This window comes from Monodon monoceros, unplaced genomic scaffold (assembly GCF_005190385.1).
Source record: "Monodon monoceros isolate NGI ecotype Baffin Bay Population unplaced genomic scaffold, NGI_Narwhal_1 Super_Scaffold_1, whole genome shotgun sequence".
NCBI lineage: Eukaryota > Metazoa > Chordata > Mammalia > Artiodactyla > Monodontidae > Monodon > Monodon monoceros.
The window spans coordinates 13582691-13599927 of NW_021703765.1; the positions used below are offsets into that span (position 1 = coordinate 13582691).

Sequence of the window (17237 nt, forward strand, 5' to 3'; positions counted from 1 at the left end):
ACACACACACACACACACACACACACACACACACACACACACACACAGTATATACCAGTATATGTATTATTTGGTAAAGTATTTTGTTTTGAGTATTTACTTTTTCCTGGAGAGATTCAGGATGACTGTTCAGAGAATTAGGAATTAAAGGGAAAGTTTACCACTAAAGGCTGGAGAAGTTGGAAACATTTCAGTTCTAACTCTCCAAGTGTTGGGAAATTTAAATAAGTAAAGTAATGCTTCTCTCTGCTTCTGACGCTGTTACTGTAGCCAGGCACTGCTCTAAACATCTTACCTGTATTGACTCATATAATACCTACAATAAACCTATGAGGTAGGTACTATTTATCATCCCCATTTTACAGGTGAGAAAACTGGAGCATGGAAAGGTTAAGACATTTGCCCAAGGTTGCATGGCTGGGAATCAAACCTAGGCATATGGAATGTATGAGATTGCTTAAGGAAACAAAGCCTTAACTCTTTTTTGAAGATAGATTAAGCCATGATAGCCGACAGTTGACTATTTAATAAAGAATAAACACATGCCTACAAAGTTAATTTAAAATTAACTGGAGCTTTTTTTTTTTAGGTATAATTAGTGATTTAGTTTTAAAGTTTACTGGCTATTTTAAGGTTTGAATTTATCTTAGAAAAAAAATTCTGGTTGGCTCCTGACAGTCTTTTCTTTCAGCTCCCCAAACAGGAGAAAAGCCAGCCATTCAGCCCACAGAGCTGTAACCCTGATGGCAGCTCTCCAAGTTGTAGGCATAATGCTGAGGGGAGAGGCAGCCTGTGATGAACCAGCTTCCTGCATTCAAACCTACAAGGCCATAGCAAACGTCACAGATGGTAGGGGAGATGGAATGATGGAAATAACTGACAGAACCCACGACAGTACTGCCGCTGACACACTGAGAGGAAACGCTGCAGGCCTGCCTCAGAGAAGCCTCCCTCAAGCGGAATTCCTTTTCCATTTCCCAAGCGGGGCCTGAATTGAGGCAATGATAGCATTCATTACTCTGAATGGGACGCTGGGCCAATTTTCAGGACTCAAGAGAACAAATTTAAAGGCATAGATACAGATAGAAAATGAGGAAATTGGGACACACTAGTGAATTATGTAGGTGGTTTTCCTTTCTCTAATCATAATATTCTCATATGTATAGGCATAACATACACATACAAAACTGCCTTCAGCCAACAATAGCTGGTGTTCGTTGAGCTCCCTGCTTGTTTACTTGGCTGAGGACATTCTCTGAATTTAGGAGTGATTTTGGAGGTAGGGTGTCATGGACAGGCTCCCTAAATCCATACACACTCTCGGAAGGCACAGGGGGACAAGCTGTTTCCATACGAGCAGGAGCCTATTTCAGTTGCCTGATGGTTCAGTTTCCTGCTTGCTAGAAATTCCTTGAGCATTTATTAAAAATTTAGGTGATCCAAACATTGTAATTTTCATGTACATATAACTAAATCTGGAGACTTAGTTTTGGGCTTTGCTAATAAATGATGACCAGCTTATATGCCTGAACACACCATAAACTTTCTAGAAATGAGATTATAAAAGTCCTGATAATCTTTTTAAAAAGTTCAGTGACCTTTTATCCATAGCATTTGAACCTCAGGTGGTATGTTGTGTTTTGGGTGATTTAATATGAATTTTCTTTTTAGGAATGTGAACCTCATTTATTTGTAACAAAAATGCACAAGATAGACAAGTGGCATATGGCATATTCAAATTATTTTTAAAAGAAAATAACTTTTATAGTATAAATAAGGAGAAAACAAGCAATTTGGTGAAAGATAATGTAGGAAAGTACTTTCCAAATGGGTTTATTAAGTAATAGCCAGAGATTTGACTTCTAGTTGCTTTTCCTTCTCAGAATCCAGGACCCCTGGTGTTCTGCTTGGCTCCAGAGACCATTCTTTGTTCCTGTGGGACAGTACAAAGGGTCAGAGACTCTATCTCACAATATGAATTCTGTTCCTTCTTTCCAGCCGAAATGCAGAGGGACGATTATCTCTAGTTATGATAAGTGGAATTCTGCTTTATCCCCTGTGCCTGAACGCTTATCGTGTTACCTCCAGGCCTGTGGCTGTTGCCTTGTTCTTGCCAGTTTCTCTTTCAAGACCTAGAACCCTGCCCTAGAATAAGCCCAGTGGACCCTGCTCTATGCCTCCCGCCTATTCACTCTTGGATTCCTCCTGACTGGGATGTATTGGACTACACAGGCACCCTACTCTAGACCTCCCTGATGTTAATTGCATCAGTGCCATGCCAGCCAGCTGACAGTTTTCAGTGGCTCATCATCTGAAGCAGCATTTTCGGTTAGCCAGACAGGATTCCCTCATTTTGTATCCTCATTTTGCTCCATGCCAGCAGTGGATCTAGGCCTGCTGGTGTTTCTCCTTCCTTCCTAGATATGTGTTGAGATAATGACTTTAGTCCTGAATAGTGCACATTCGCTCTAGGGGTGTGTGTGTGTGTGTGTGTGTGTGTGTGTGTGTGTGTGTGTGTGAATTTCCTTGTTTCTTGACTGCTTTCAGTCTCTTTTGCTTGTCATTTAGTAGTGTGACTCCTGACAAAATCATTTTTCCAGTGCTTACCATGTAGGAGTCCAGAATCAGAATCTGGAAAGAAGATGTGGAAGCATCCACTGGATATTCTGATTGACTCTTTTAGAAATGAGATCTGATTTTTTTCAAACTGTGCTTGTTTTATTTCAAACACTTTCCCTCCATAAAGTTTTATTGTCTAGAGTTTTTTCCCACAGTAGTGTCTCTGATATGAATAGATTAATCAGAAGATAGATATATTTTCTTGGCTTCTGATATAACTATAATATTTATATTACAAATATAAATTTATAATAGAATTGGTTTCATTTGTGTTGTTGTTTTGGGGATAATATTCCACTAACTTCTATTATACATTTAGAAAGCTTAAGGTTGAAATATCACTTCCATAAAATTGTTACAGCTCATAAAGATTAGTTTTCTTCTAAAAATCAAATATCAGAATTCAAGCAAAATAATTTTAGCCATTTTAATGCCTGAAAATGTAAAAAGTTTGCTAATTGGTTAGAGGAAACAGATTTCCCCCAGTATAGTTAAACTCAGGAGAGACCCATCTTTATTAGACTGCAAAAGCGCATTTTCATTAAATACAAAATGGCACCAGGTGAGGAAAGTAACCGGCTGACAGAAAAGGCTTTTGATGAATCAGGGTGTGTTTAAAATGTGCTATCTGCACTAAAGCCCTAGATCCATTTGTGTAGCTTTCAACAATTAATGTGACAGATGGCCTCAAACAGCCTTGGAATCCTGATCTTTTGTGTCAAGCTTCAGAGGCTTGGCAGTTGCTCTGGAAGGTTGAAGTGTCAATCTGTCCACCAGCGGTTTGCACTTTGGTTCCATAGTCAACAGGAGATGGCCATGGCTATAAGAGCAGCTCTCTACCCCTCCTGAGGGCGAAGCATCTAGGTTGGAATCTTGATGTTCAAAACATACTTTGGAGAGGTTGTTATGTGGGCTTGCAATAGAAAGCCAGTCTACATGGCATCAAAGCTGTTGACAACAGTAGTAGTTTCTGTGTCTGTTCTTTGTATAGTATATGGAAATATGTGTTTATATATGTGTTTTCCATTTTTTAAAGTAAAAAAGTCAAAGGTTCATAAAAATTAAAAGAAAGTACAGTAATCACCTTTATATTCACCACTAAGATTCAACGACTTTTAATGTTTTGACATCTATGTATCTGTCTATTTGGCAATATCTGGGGACTTTTTAGATTGTTTCCACTCGGGGTGCTACTAGCATTTTGTAGGTAGAGGCTAGAGATGCTGCTAAACATTGTACAATACATTGAACAGGCAGCCCCCTCAACAAAGAATTATCCACCCCCAAATGTCAGTAAGGCCACAATTGAGAACTGAGAGGTGTGTGTATGTGTGTTGCTGAACCAGCTGACAGTGAGTTGTAGACATAATGGCACTTCATTTCTAAATAACATGAAAAGTCCATGTTATTTAAGAAAAAAGAATTTAAAGAAATAGGAGAGTGTCCAGAGATGGAAGAAGCAGAGAAAAAGTGCTAGAAAATTAGATATTAGGGAAGATTCCAGGATATAAGGATAAGGTGAAATGTGTAGAAAAACCTGATTGAGTTGTTGGTCACATCTGGATCCTTGGCAGAAATGATCTGTATGGTTGTTCCAATTGCCACATCTTCAGGTACCTCCACAAAATAAAAGCCAGGTTCAAACACAGGGGGCTCATCCACATCTTCCACGCTGATGTGCACTGTGGTTGTGTCCTGAAATGGGCCTAGGTTCAGAAAACGCATCTCTAGGTGAGGATTGGCTCCCTCCACTTTTAAGGTGTAGCTTTTCTTGGTTTCAAAACTCAGGGGCTGAAAGTAATGACAGGAAAATAGATTAGTTAGGAGCATATACGTCAGGGTTCTAAAGGATGGATGATACTGCTGGCTAGTGGGTAGATTCTCAAATGCATTAAAATGGTGGAAAAGAGGCAAGAGGAAAAATAAGGGAATTTTTTCTTTTGTTCCATGGTTCTCGGAACGCGGGCCTCTCACTGTTGTGGCCTCTCCCGTTGCGGAGCACAGGCTCCGGACGCGCAGGCTCAGCAGCCATGGCTCACGGGCCCAGCCGGTCCGCGGCATGTGGGATCTTCCCGGACCGGGGCACGAACCCGTGTCCCCTGCATCGGCAGGTGGACTCTCAACCACTGCGTCACCAGGGAAGCCCTGTTCCATGGTTCTTGGTCTTAATGTCACTTTCAACAATTTGGGTAAAGAAAGTAAGGAGGATGCTAAAGGAAGCCATTTTGCTGATGAAGAAAGCCACTGAACCCTGGGCAGGGCTGACTTAACTTGTCTACTCTTTAATCAGCATGGTCATCTTTAGAAATGCTTGTTCATTTGAAAAGGTGTCATGATAATTAAGAGAGAGTTTGAGTTCTGTTTCAGCATATCCATACAACTGAGGCCTAGGCTTTTCTGTTTTCTTTGAAAAAACCCAGTTCTTGAGTACAAAGGCAATAGTGATTTTATTCCAATAAACTATCAATAAACACCTCACAAGGGTTCTCAAAGCACTGTGTCAGATCAATATTTGTGTGTTTAGTTTATCATAGACAATCTTTTTTAAAAACCTAATCCAATACCTCATTTTGCAATGAAAGAAACTGAGACTCAGCAAGCTAGCAGACTGGCCTAAGCTGATGTGGTTACGCTGTGTCAGAGTAGAAATGCTGCTCTTGATCTGTAAATTCCTCATTCGAGGCTCACCCCCAAAAGTTTAACTTTGTCTAATAAAACCCCATGTCATAAAATATAACTTTTTTGGTGTTTCCTTTTTTGGATCTGTCTCTACCTTCAGAATGTTTTATGTCAAAATAAATACAGCACTTTAGGGCAGAAAGTGGACTTGAATGCCATCTCAAGAATAATCCATTTGTGTTTCTCTTTTTTAACTGACAAAAATGTATAAAAGTTTAAAGCAACACTTACCTCAAAATATCATTAATAATTTAAAAAATGATGGAAACTCAATTCTATAATTACAGAGGATAGTGAAGCAGTTACTAAAGCTTAAAAGTCACATGTCAACTTGGTGATGACAAGTTTTTCTAGCTAAACATTTCATTCATTTGTCCCTTTTTCATAAAATGTGCTGAATGTCAGCACATTTCATGTTAGAAAGAGGCATGTGTCTAAGCAACTGGTTTGGTTTTGAGAAACAAACAGCAGTAGGAATTGCTTTAACTGAATTTGTTATTTTCAAATTCTAACAAAAAGTTTTTTGTTTCTTTTGTTGCTGTTGTTGGTTTACCACTGGCCTGTATTTACTTAGCACCATACTTTGTACTCTTCGTTTCATGGAGTCCATCGTTCCCATTTGAACGAAGTGGCCATTTCCACCAGCCGCCCTGTGTCCGTAGTTCTTAGTCAAAAGGCAGGGTTTTCATAAACAGGGAAATCTGCCACTCAGGTTTCTATAAATTTGAAGGAATAGGTTTACCAGTTTATTTTATTTATACTACTCTTTTAAGTCTAGACATTTATCTTTCCTGGTAAATTACACTGTATTCTTTTAGAATTCTTTCCTTATGTAGAAGTAACCCAGAGTGGACACTGATTGTTTATGTTAGGTTTGAGCTAGGCAAAATATGTTGTTCCTTTAATTTTAAGTCATTTTTCTAATTTGGTATGAATTTTGTAAAAATTAAGATGTAACTTACATTAAAATTCATCTTTTTTAGTGTAAATTTTTGTAGGTTTTGACAAATGTATACAATTATATATGTGTCTCCTATGATAATTAAGATATAGAACAGTTCCATCACCCCATTATGCCCTGATCAGTACCTCTTTGTGGTCAGGTCCCACCCCCCTGGCACCCATTGATCTATTTTGTGTCCCTTTTACAAGAATGTCATATAAATGCAGTCATTCAGTAGGTAGTCTTTTGAGTCTGGTTTCTTTCACTTAACATATGCATTTGAGATTCATTCATGTCATTGTGAATGTGGCGTTTGTCCCTTTTATTGTCAAGTAGTATTCCATTGTATGGATGTACCACAGTTTGTTTATCCATCCTCCACTGGAGGTACATTTGAGTTGTTTCCAATTTCTGATGGTTATGAATAAAGCTACTATGAACATTTGTATACAGGTTTTTGTGGGAACATAGGTTTTCATTTCACTTGGGTAAATACCTAGGAGGGGGATCATAGGATTATTTGGTAAGCATATTTTAAATGTTATAAGAAACTTCCAAACCAATTTTCAAAGTGGCTGTACCATTTTGCATTCCCACCAGGAATGTATGAGAGTTCTGGTTGCTCCACATCCTAGTCATTATTTGGTTTTGTCAAGTTTTTCTGGTTTTAGCATCCTACTGGGTGTGAAATGGTTTCTCATTGTGGTTTTGATTTGCATTTCCCTAATGCCTAATGATGTTGAGCATCTTTATATCTTCTTAAAGAGTTCTTTATATATTTTATATTAAAGTCTTTTATCAGACAGGTGATTTGCAAATATTTTCTCCCAATCTCTGATTTATTTTTTTACTCTTTTATCAGTGAAGAAAAGAAACTCTTAAAGTCTCATTTATCACATTTTATTTTGTAGATTGGGATTTTGGTGTCATATCTAAAAAAATTACCTAATCAGGGTCACAAAGACTTTCTTCTCTGTTTTCTTCTAGAAATTTTATAGTTTTAGTTTTTCACATTTAGGTAAATCATCTATTTTGGGTTTATTTTTGTAGCTATGAATCAAGGTTCTTCATTATTTTTTTTTTTGTATACAGACATACAATTTTTCTAGCACTGTTGAAAGACTAGAGCGAGTTTTTAATTATTGTTAAAATTTCTTTTTAAATAAGTTACTCAGTGATTTTTATATTATTTAAGATTATTGTCTCCCTTAAATAATTTTATTATTTAAAATTTAAAGAAAACATTGCCTTAAATACCCTAAACTTTAAATTGCCCATAATTGATATGAGTTTGACATTTCTGTCTAGAAAAGTTTTTGTACTTGTTTTTACACATTTAAATAGTAAATCAAAGAGTAGTAATGTCTGAGAACCCAAGTTAAATTCAAGAAATTTCCTAGAGTTGGAGCACGTAAAAATGAAGTTATTATATCCTTGAAAATTGAGTAATGAAGATTATGTTACAAAATAGTAATGCAGTTCCCCTAAGCAGCATTAATCATTCCCTCTTCTTTTCCCATAGCACTTTGTCTTACTTCCATTATGGCTCTTCTTATTTTGTATTATAAATATTTCTTTCTGTGTTGGTTGCCTTCATGATACTAAAGGGCAAAGATTATGATTTAGTCAGATTTTTATTCCCCAGTACCTAGGGAGGGCCTAAAACCCAAAAATGTTGTTACATTGAGTAGTGCAAAAGTTTTTCAGTGTATTAACATGTATTGATACTAGTTGAGTGATGATACATACAGACTTTACGTTGCCATATTTCAATGATTTAAAGATACACATTTTTTTGTATTTTGACATTTTGGAAATAGGGTTGCTTCTCCAATTGATAGCATCTTGTAATTGCTGCAGGCCCAACGAGAGGTAGGATGTAGTTGTCACCATTTGTGCTAGCCAAACCTGGTCAAAGTCGTTCATGTACTTCGGTTGTGTTCTGCACTTGTTGGTAATACATGTGTTGAACTTTACTGCCTTCTAAAACGTCTTCAGAAAGATTGTATTATGATTCAACATTGAAACAAAAGTTGCTGTGTAGGTAAAATGGTATGGAAACAATAGCAGGGAATAAATCTGATATTAGTGAAACAAATATGTCTGTGTCTGCAAGGGCTTTTCCAGTAACTACAAAGGAATGAGAAAGCATTGTATCATTCAAATTAGCAGGAGGTTTTTTTTTTTTTGTGTGTGTGTGTGTGTGTGTTTTAAGTGATATATAAAACAGGGATGTGTCAGGGAGGACCTTCAAGATGGCAGAGGAGTAAGACGTGGAGATCACTTTCCTCCCCACAAATACATCAAAAATATATCTACATGTGGAACAACTCCTACAGAACACCTGCTGAATGCTGGCAGAAAACCTCAGACTTCCCAAAAGGCAAGAAACTCCCCATGTACCTTGGTAGGGCAAAAGAAGAAAGGAAAAACAGAGACCAAAGAATAGGGATGGGACCTGCACCTCTGGGAGGGAGCTGTGAAGGAGGAAAAGTCTGCACACACTAGGAAGCTCCTTCACTGGCAGAGATGGCGGGTGGGTGTGGAGGGAAGCTTTGGAGCCACAGAGGAGAGTGCAGCAACAGGGGTGCAGAGAGCAAAGCGGAGAGATTCCTGCACAGAGGATCAATGCTGACCAACACTCACCAGCCTGAGAGGCTTGGCTCCTCACCTGCCAGGGCGGGTGGGGGCTGGGAGCTGAGGCTCAGGCTTCAGAGGTCAGATCCCAGGGACAGGACTGGGGTTGGCTGCGTGAACACAGCCTGAAGGGGGCTAGTGCACCACAGCTAGCCGGGAGGAGTCTGGGAAAAAGTCTGGACCTGCTAAAGAGGCAAGAGACCATTGTTTTGGGGTGCGTGAGGAGAGGGGATTCAGAGCACCGCCTAAATGAGCTCCAGAGATGGGTGCGAGCCACGGCTATCAGCTTGGACCCCAGAGACGGGCATGGAATGCTAACGCTGCGGCTGCAGCCACCAAGAATCCTGTGTGCAAGCACAGGTCACTCTCCACACCTCCCCTCCTGGGAGCCTGTGCAGCCCGCCACTGCCAGGGTCCCGTGATCCAGGGACAGCTTCCCCGCGAGAACACATGGTGTTCCTCAGGCTGTTGCAACATTTTGGCTTCTGCCGCTGCAGGCTCGCCCCACATTCCATACCTCTCCCTCCCCCTGGCCTGAGTGAGCCAGAGCCCCTGAATCAGCTACTCCTTTAACTCCCTCCTGTCTGGGTGAAGAACAGATGCCAGAGGGTGACCTACGTGCAGAGGTGGTGCCAAATCCAAAGTTGAACCCCAGGAGCTGTGGGAACAAAGATGAGAAAGGGAAATCTCTCTGTGCAGCCTCACGAGCAGCGCATTAAACCTCCACAGTCAACTTGATGTACCTGCATCTGTGGAATACCTGAATAGACAACGAATCATCCCAAAACTGAGGCGGTGGACTTTGGGAGCAACTGTAGACTTGGGGTTTGCTTTCTGCGTCTAATTTGTTTCTAGTTTTATGTTTACTTTAGTTTAGTATTTAGAGCTTATTATCACTGGTAGATTTATTTATTGATTTGGTGGCTCTCTTCCTTTTTTTTTTATATATATACATATATTTTTTTTTCCCTTTTTCTCTTTTTGGGAGTGTGTATGTGTATACTTCTTTGTGTGATTTTGTCTGTATAGGTTTACTTTTACCATTTGTCCTAGGGTTCTATCTGTCCGTTTTTTATTAGTATAGTTTTTAGTGCTTGTTATCATTGGTGGATTTGTTTATTGTTTTGGTTGCTCTCTTCTTTTTTTTTTAAATTACATTTTATTTTAATAATATGTATTTAAAAATTTTTTATGTTAATTATTTTATTATTTTTCTTTCTTCATTATTTTTTTCTTTTCTCCCTTTCTTCTGAGCTGTGTGGCAGACAGGGTCTTGGTGCTCTGGCCAGGTGTCAGGCCTGAGCCTCTGAGGTGGGAGAACCGAGTTCAGGACATTGGTTCACCAGAGACCTACTGGCCCCATATAATATCACTCGGTGAGAGGTCTCCTAGAGATCTCCATCTCAACGCTAAGACCCAGCTCCACTCAGTGACCAGCAAGCTCCAGTGCTGGACATCCTATGCCAAACAACTAGCAAGAGAGGAATACAACCCCACCCATTATCAGAGAGGCTGCCTAAAATCGTAGTAAGTTCACAGACACCCCAAAACATACCACCAGACATGGTCCTGCCCACCAGAAAGACAAGATTCAACCTCATCCATCAGAACACAGGCACCAGTCCCCTCCACCGGGAAGCCTACACAACCCAGTGAAACAACCATACCCACTGGGGGCAGAACCCAAAACAATGGGAACTACAAACCTGCAGCCTGTGAAAAAGAGACCCCAAAGACAGTAAGTTAAGCAAAATGAGAAGACAGAGAAATACACAGCAGATGAAGGAGCAAGGTGAAAACCCACCAGACCAAAAAAATGAAAAGGAAATAGGCAGTCTACTTGAAAAAGAATTCAGAGTAATGATAGTAAAGATGATCCAAAATCTTGGAAATAGAATGGAGAAAATACAAGAAATGTTTAACAAGGACCTAGAAGAACTAAAGAGCAAACAAACTGATGAACGACACAATAAATGAAATTAAAAATTTTCTAGAAGGAATCAGTAGCAGAATAACTGAGGCAGAAGGATGGATAAGTGACCTGGAAGATAAGATAGTGGAGGGCTTCCCTGGTGGCGCAGTGGTTGAGAGTCCGCCTGCCAGTGCAGGGGACACGGGTTCATGCCCCGGTCCAGGAGGATCCCACATGCCACAGAGCGGCTGGGCCCGTGAGCCATGGCCTCTGGGCCTGCGCGTCCGGAGCCTGTGCTCCGCAATGGGGGAGGCCACAGCAGTGAGAGGCCAGCATACCACAAAAAAAAAAAAAAAAAAAGATAGTGGAAATAACTACCACAGAGCAGAGTAAAGAAAAACAAATGAAGAGAATTGAGGACAATCTCAGAGACCTCTGGGACAACATTAAACGCACCAACATTTGAATTATAGCGGTCCAGAAGAAGAGAAAAAGAAAGGGACTGAGAAAATATTTGAAGAGATTATAGTTGAAAACTTCCCTAATATGGGAAAAGAAATAGTCAATCAAGTCCAGGAAGTGCAGAGTCCCATAATGGATAAATCCAAGGAGAACCATGCCAAGACACATATTAATCAAACTATCAGAAATTAAATACAAATAAAAAATATTAAAAGCAGCAAGGGAAAAGCAACAAGTAACATACAAGGGAATCCCCATGAAGTTAACAGCTGATCTTCCAGCAGAAACTCTGCAAGCCAGAAAGGAGTGGCAGGACATATTTAAAGTGATGAAAGGGAAACACCTACAACCAAGATTACTCTACCTAGCAAGGATCTCATTCAGATTCGACGGAAAAATTAAAAGCTTTACAGACAAAGAGAATTCTGCGCCACCAAACCAGCTTTACAACAAATGCTGAAGGAACTTCTCTGGGAAGGAAACACAAGAGAAGGAAAAGACCTACAATAACAAACCCAAAACAATTAAGAAAATGGTAATAGGAACATACATATTGATAATTACCTTAAATGTAAATGGATTAAATGCTCCAACCAAAAGACATAGACTGGCTGAATGGATACAAAAACAAGACCCGTATATATGCTGTCTACAAGAGACCCACTTCAGAGCCAGGGACACATACAGACTGAAAGTGAGGAGTTGGAAAAAGATATCCCATGCAAATGGAAATAAAAAGAAAGCTGGAATAGCAATTCTCATATCAAACAAAATAGTCTTTAAAATAAAAATTGTTTGTTACAAGAGACAAAGCAGGACACCACATAATGATCAAGGGATCAATCCAAGAGGAAGATATAACAATTGTAAATATTTATGCACCCTACATAGGAGCACCTCAATACATAAGGCAAATGGTATCAGCCATAAAAGGGGAAATTGACAGTAATACAGTCATAGTAGGGGACTTTAACACTCCACTTTCACCAACGGACAGATCATCCAAAATGAAAATAAATAAGGAAACATAAGCTTTAAATTACACATTAAACAAGATGGATTTAATTGATATTTATAGGACATTTCATCCAAAAACAACAGAATACACTTTCTTCTCAAGTGCTCATGGAACATTCTCCAGGGTAGATCATATCTTGTTTCACAAATCAAGCCTTGGTAAATTTAAGAAAATTGAAATCATATCAAGTATCTTTTCTTACTGCAACGCTATAAGAGGAGATATCAATTACAGGAAAAAAAAGTGTAAAACATGCAAACACATTGGAGGCTAAACAGTACACTACTGAATAACCAAGAGATCACTGAAGAAATCAAAGAGGAAATCAAAAAATACCTAGAAACAAATGACCATGAAAACACAATGACCCCAAACCTATGGGACGCAGAAAAAGCAGTTCTAAGATGGAAGTTCACAGCAATACAATCCTATCTCAAGAAATAAGAAAAAAGCTCAAATAAACAACCTAAACTGACACCTAAAGCAATTGAAGAAGAACAAAAAAACCCCAAAGTTAGCAGAAGGAAAGAAATCATAAAGATCAGAACAGAAGTAAATGAAAAGGAAATGGAGGAAATGATAGCAACAATAAAACTAAAAGCTGGTTCTTTGAGAAGGTAAACAAAATTGATAAACCGTTAGCCATACTCATCAAGGAAAAAGGGAAAAGACTCAAATCAATAGAATGAAACAGAAGAAGTAACAACTGACACTGCAGAAATACAAAGGAACATGAGAGATTTCTACAAGCAACTATATGACAATAAAATGGACAACCTGGAAGAAAGGACAAATTCTTAGAAAAGCACAACCGTCTGAGACTGAACCAGGAAGAAATAGAAAATATAAACAGACCAATCACAAGCACTGAAATTGAAACTGTGATTAAAAATCTTCCAACAAAAAAAGCCCAGGACCAGATGGCTTCACAAGCAGATTCTATCAAACATTTAGAGAAGAGCTAACATCTATCCTTCTCAAACTCCTCCAAAATATAGTAGAGGGAGGAACACTCCCAAACTCATTCTATGAGGCCACCATCACCCTGATACCAAAACCAGAGAAAGATGTCACAAAAAAAGAAAACTACAGGCCCATACCACTGATGAACATAGATGCAAAAATTCTCAGCGAAATACTAGCAAACAGAATCCAACAGCACATTAAAAGTATCATACACCATGATCAAGTGGGGTTTATCCCAGGAATGCAAGGATTCTACAGTATATGCAAATCAGTCAGTGTAATACACTATATTAACAAATTGAAGAATAAAAACCATATGATCATCTCAATAGATGCAGAAAAAGCTTTTGACAAAATTCAACACCCATTTATGATAAAAATCCCTCCAGAAAGTAGAAAGTAGGCATAGCGGAAACTTACTTCAACATAATAAAGACCATATATGACAAACCCATAGCCAACATCATTCTCAATGGTGAAAAACTGAAACCATTTCCACTAAAATCAGGAACAAGACAAGGTTGCCCACTTTCACCGCTGTTATTCAACATAGTTTTGGAGATTTTAGCCACAGCAATCAGAGAAGAAAAAGAAATAAAAGGAATCCAAATCGGAAAAGAAGAAGTAAAGCTGTCACTGTTTGCAGATGATGTGATACTATACATAGAGGATCCTAAAGATGCTACCAGAAAACTACTAGAGCTAATCAGTGAATTTGGTAAAGTAGCCGGATACAAAATTAATGCACAGAATTCTCTTGCATTCCTATACACTAATGATAAAAAATCTGAAAGAGAAATTAAGGAAACACTCCCATTTACCACTGCAACAAAAAGAATAAAACACCTAGGAATAAGCCTACCTAAGGAGACAAAATTCCTGTATGCAGAAAACTATAAGATACTGATGAAGGAAATTAAAGATGATACAGAAAGATGGAGAGATATACCATGTTCTTTGATTGGAAGAATCAGCACTGTGAAAATAACTATATTACCCAAAGCAATCTACATATTCAATGCAATCCGTATCAAACTACCAGTGGCATTTTTCACAGAACTGGAACAAAAAATTTTACAATTTGTATGGAAACACAAAAGACTCCTAATAGCCAAAGCAATCTTGAGAAAGAAAAATGGAGCTGGAGGAATCAGACTCCTGGAATTCAGACTATACTACAAAGTTACAGTAATCAAGACAGTATGTTACTGGCACAAAAACAGAAATATAGATCAGTGGAACAGGATAGAAAGCCCAGAGATAAACCCACGCACATATGGTCACCTTACCTTTGATAAAGGAGGCAAGAATATACAATGGAGAAAAGACAGCCTCTTCAACAAGTGGTGCTGGGAAAACAGGACAGCTACATGTAAAAGAATGAAATTAGAACACTCCCTAACACCATACACAAAACTAAACTCAAAGTGGATTAAAGACCTGTATGTAAGGCCAGACACTATAAAACTCTTAGAGGAAAACATAGGCAGAACACTCCATGACATAAATTACAGCAAGATCCTTTTTGACCCACCTCCTAGAGAAATGGAAATAAAAGTAAAAATATAAGTAAAAATAAATAGGACCTAATGAAACTTAAAAGCTTAAACTTAAAAGCAAAGGAAAGCATAAACAAGCCAAAAAGAGAACCCTTAGAATGGGAGAAAATATTTGCAAATGAAGCAACTGACAAAGGATTAATCTCCAAAATGTACAAGCAGCTCATGCAGCTCAATATCAAAGAAAACAACCCAATCCAAAAATGAGCAGAAGACCTAAATAGACATTTGTTCAAAGAAGATAAACAGATTTCCAGTAAACACATGAAAGGATGCTGAACATGACTAATCATTAGAGAAATGCAAATCAAAACTACAGTGAGATATCACCTCATACCAGTCAGAATGGCCATCATCAAAAAATCTATAAACAATAAATCCTGGAGAGGGTGTGGAGAAATGGGAACCCTCTTGCACTGTTGGTGGGAATGTAAATTGATATAGCCACTATGGAGAACAGTATGGTGCTTCCTTAAAAAACTAAAAATAGAACTACCATATGACCCAGCAATCTTACTACTGGGAATATACCTGGAGAAAAGCACAATTCAAAAAGAGCCATGTACCACAGTGTTCATTGCAGCACTATTTACAATAACCAGGAGATGGAAGCAACCTAAGTGTCCGTCGACAGATGAATGGATAAAGAAGATGTGGCATGTATATACAATGGACTATTACTTTGCCATAAAAAAGAAATGAAATTGAGTTATTTGTAGTGAGGTGGATGGACCTAGAGTCTTTCACACAGAGTGAAGAAAGTCAGAAAGAGAAAAACAAATACCATATGCTAACAGGTACACATGGAATGTACAAAAAAACCCAAGTGGTTCTGAAGAACCTAGGGGCAAGAGAGGAATGAAGATGCAGACTTAGAGAATGGACTTGGGGACATGGGGAGGGGGAAGGGTAAGCTGGGACAAAGTGAGAGAGGGGCATGGACATACATACACTACCAAATGTAAAACAGATAGCTAGTGGGAAGCAGCCGCATAGCACAGGGAGATCAGCTGGGTGCATTGTGACCACCTAGAGGGGTGGGATAGGGAGATTGGGAGGGAGACACAAGAGGGAGGTTATATGGGGATATATGTATACGTATAGCCTATTCACTTTGTTATATAGCAGAAACTAATACACCATTGCAAAGCAATTATACTCCAATAAAGATGTTAAAAAAATTTAAAACAGTGATGAGAATTCATGGCACCTTAGGTTTGATGAAATTCAAGTTTTCTGCTTTGTGCCCTGCCTAAGGGGAGAGTGGACTTGAAACAATTGTTTATGGTATGCTGGAAGATGGAAGACATGCTGAAGACGTAAGATCATGCTCATATAGAATAAAGAACATTCTGAAAATTGTATGTTTCAAGTTATCTTTGAAAAGCATTTAAATTAAGAGACTGAAAATCAATTGATTGATTACTTAAAAGCCAAAAAAGACCCAAAGTACTGGGTAGTAATCAGTGTGGTTTTATGAAGACCCAATTCTATCAATTCAACTTGATTTCTCTTTTAGAAAAAGTGTGTGCTTTTTTAGACAAATAATAGGCCTAAGGGAAATAAATCAAAAGCAGAACATTTCTTTCAATTTTACATGACATTATTAATGACAAAGTAGGAGGAAGGGTGTGGATCAAGCATCTGAGTGAATGTTGTTCCAAAGGTATAGATTGAGCAGTCAATAGCCTCTAAAATATTTATTGTACTTGACTTGTCCATCTACTCAACTTATTGACCTCTCTTTTAATTCCATTTTCTGGCACCTCATAGGTTCAGAAGAGAAATCCAAATGACCTTGGCAAAGTTGATACATGTTTTGATTAAACATGGATATAGTTTTAGCAATGACAGTGAAAGACAGTGTTCTGTCTTACGAGGCTTAATCTTTTTTCCTGGTAAGGGAGCTGGAGAAACGACATTTTGAGGTTCCTTTCAGATACAGTCTGTGGCCATACCACCCTAACCAATCTCATCATATACAAAATTATAATAGTTAATATTTTTTAAATTAATGGCTTATAGTAAGGTCTAAGATATATTCTAATAATTTGACATAAATTAATATTTTATTATTTAGAATTATATACTATTTAAGATATAAAATAAAATTTAAAATATATTGAGAACCTCAAAAGCTCTTCTTTTGATTGCTTAATTCTTTAAAGATAATTTTTGCATTAAAGAGATAATAATTATCCCAAACTCTGAGCTTTTACCTCGTTTATAGTTACCAGTCATGGTAGGCAATGTATTATTAATTTTTAGCTTGAGGCATGCCACATAATAGGGGAGTGTTCTTAATCTTATGTCATACAACAACTTGGTATTATTATTCTAGTCACCTTTTATAAAGTATTATTAGTTCTCAAAGAATATGAGTAAAATAAACTGCAATATTTAAATTACATCCAGATTTATATGATGGTTCCAAAGCCAGTG

At 38.2% G+C, this 17237-nt stretch overlaps 1 protein-coding gene across 1 annotated transcript in view; it reads right to left on the reverse strand.

Moving 5' to 3' along the window:
- CDH20 (cadherin 20) overlaps window positions 1–17237 on the reverse strand; it is a 208717-nt gene that overhangs the window by 27357 nt on the left and 164123 nt on the right. The window contains exon 7 of the mRNA XM_029225605.1: window positions 4157–4410. Within this exon, the coding sequence (XP_029081438.1) occupies window positions 4157–4410 (254 nt within the window). The remainder of the gene's footprint in view (window positions 1–4156; window positions 4411–17237) is intronic.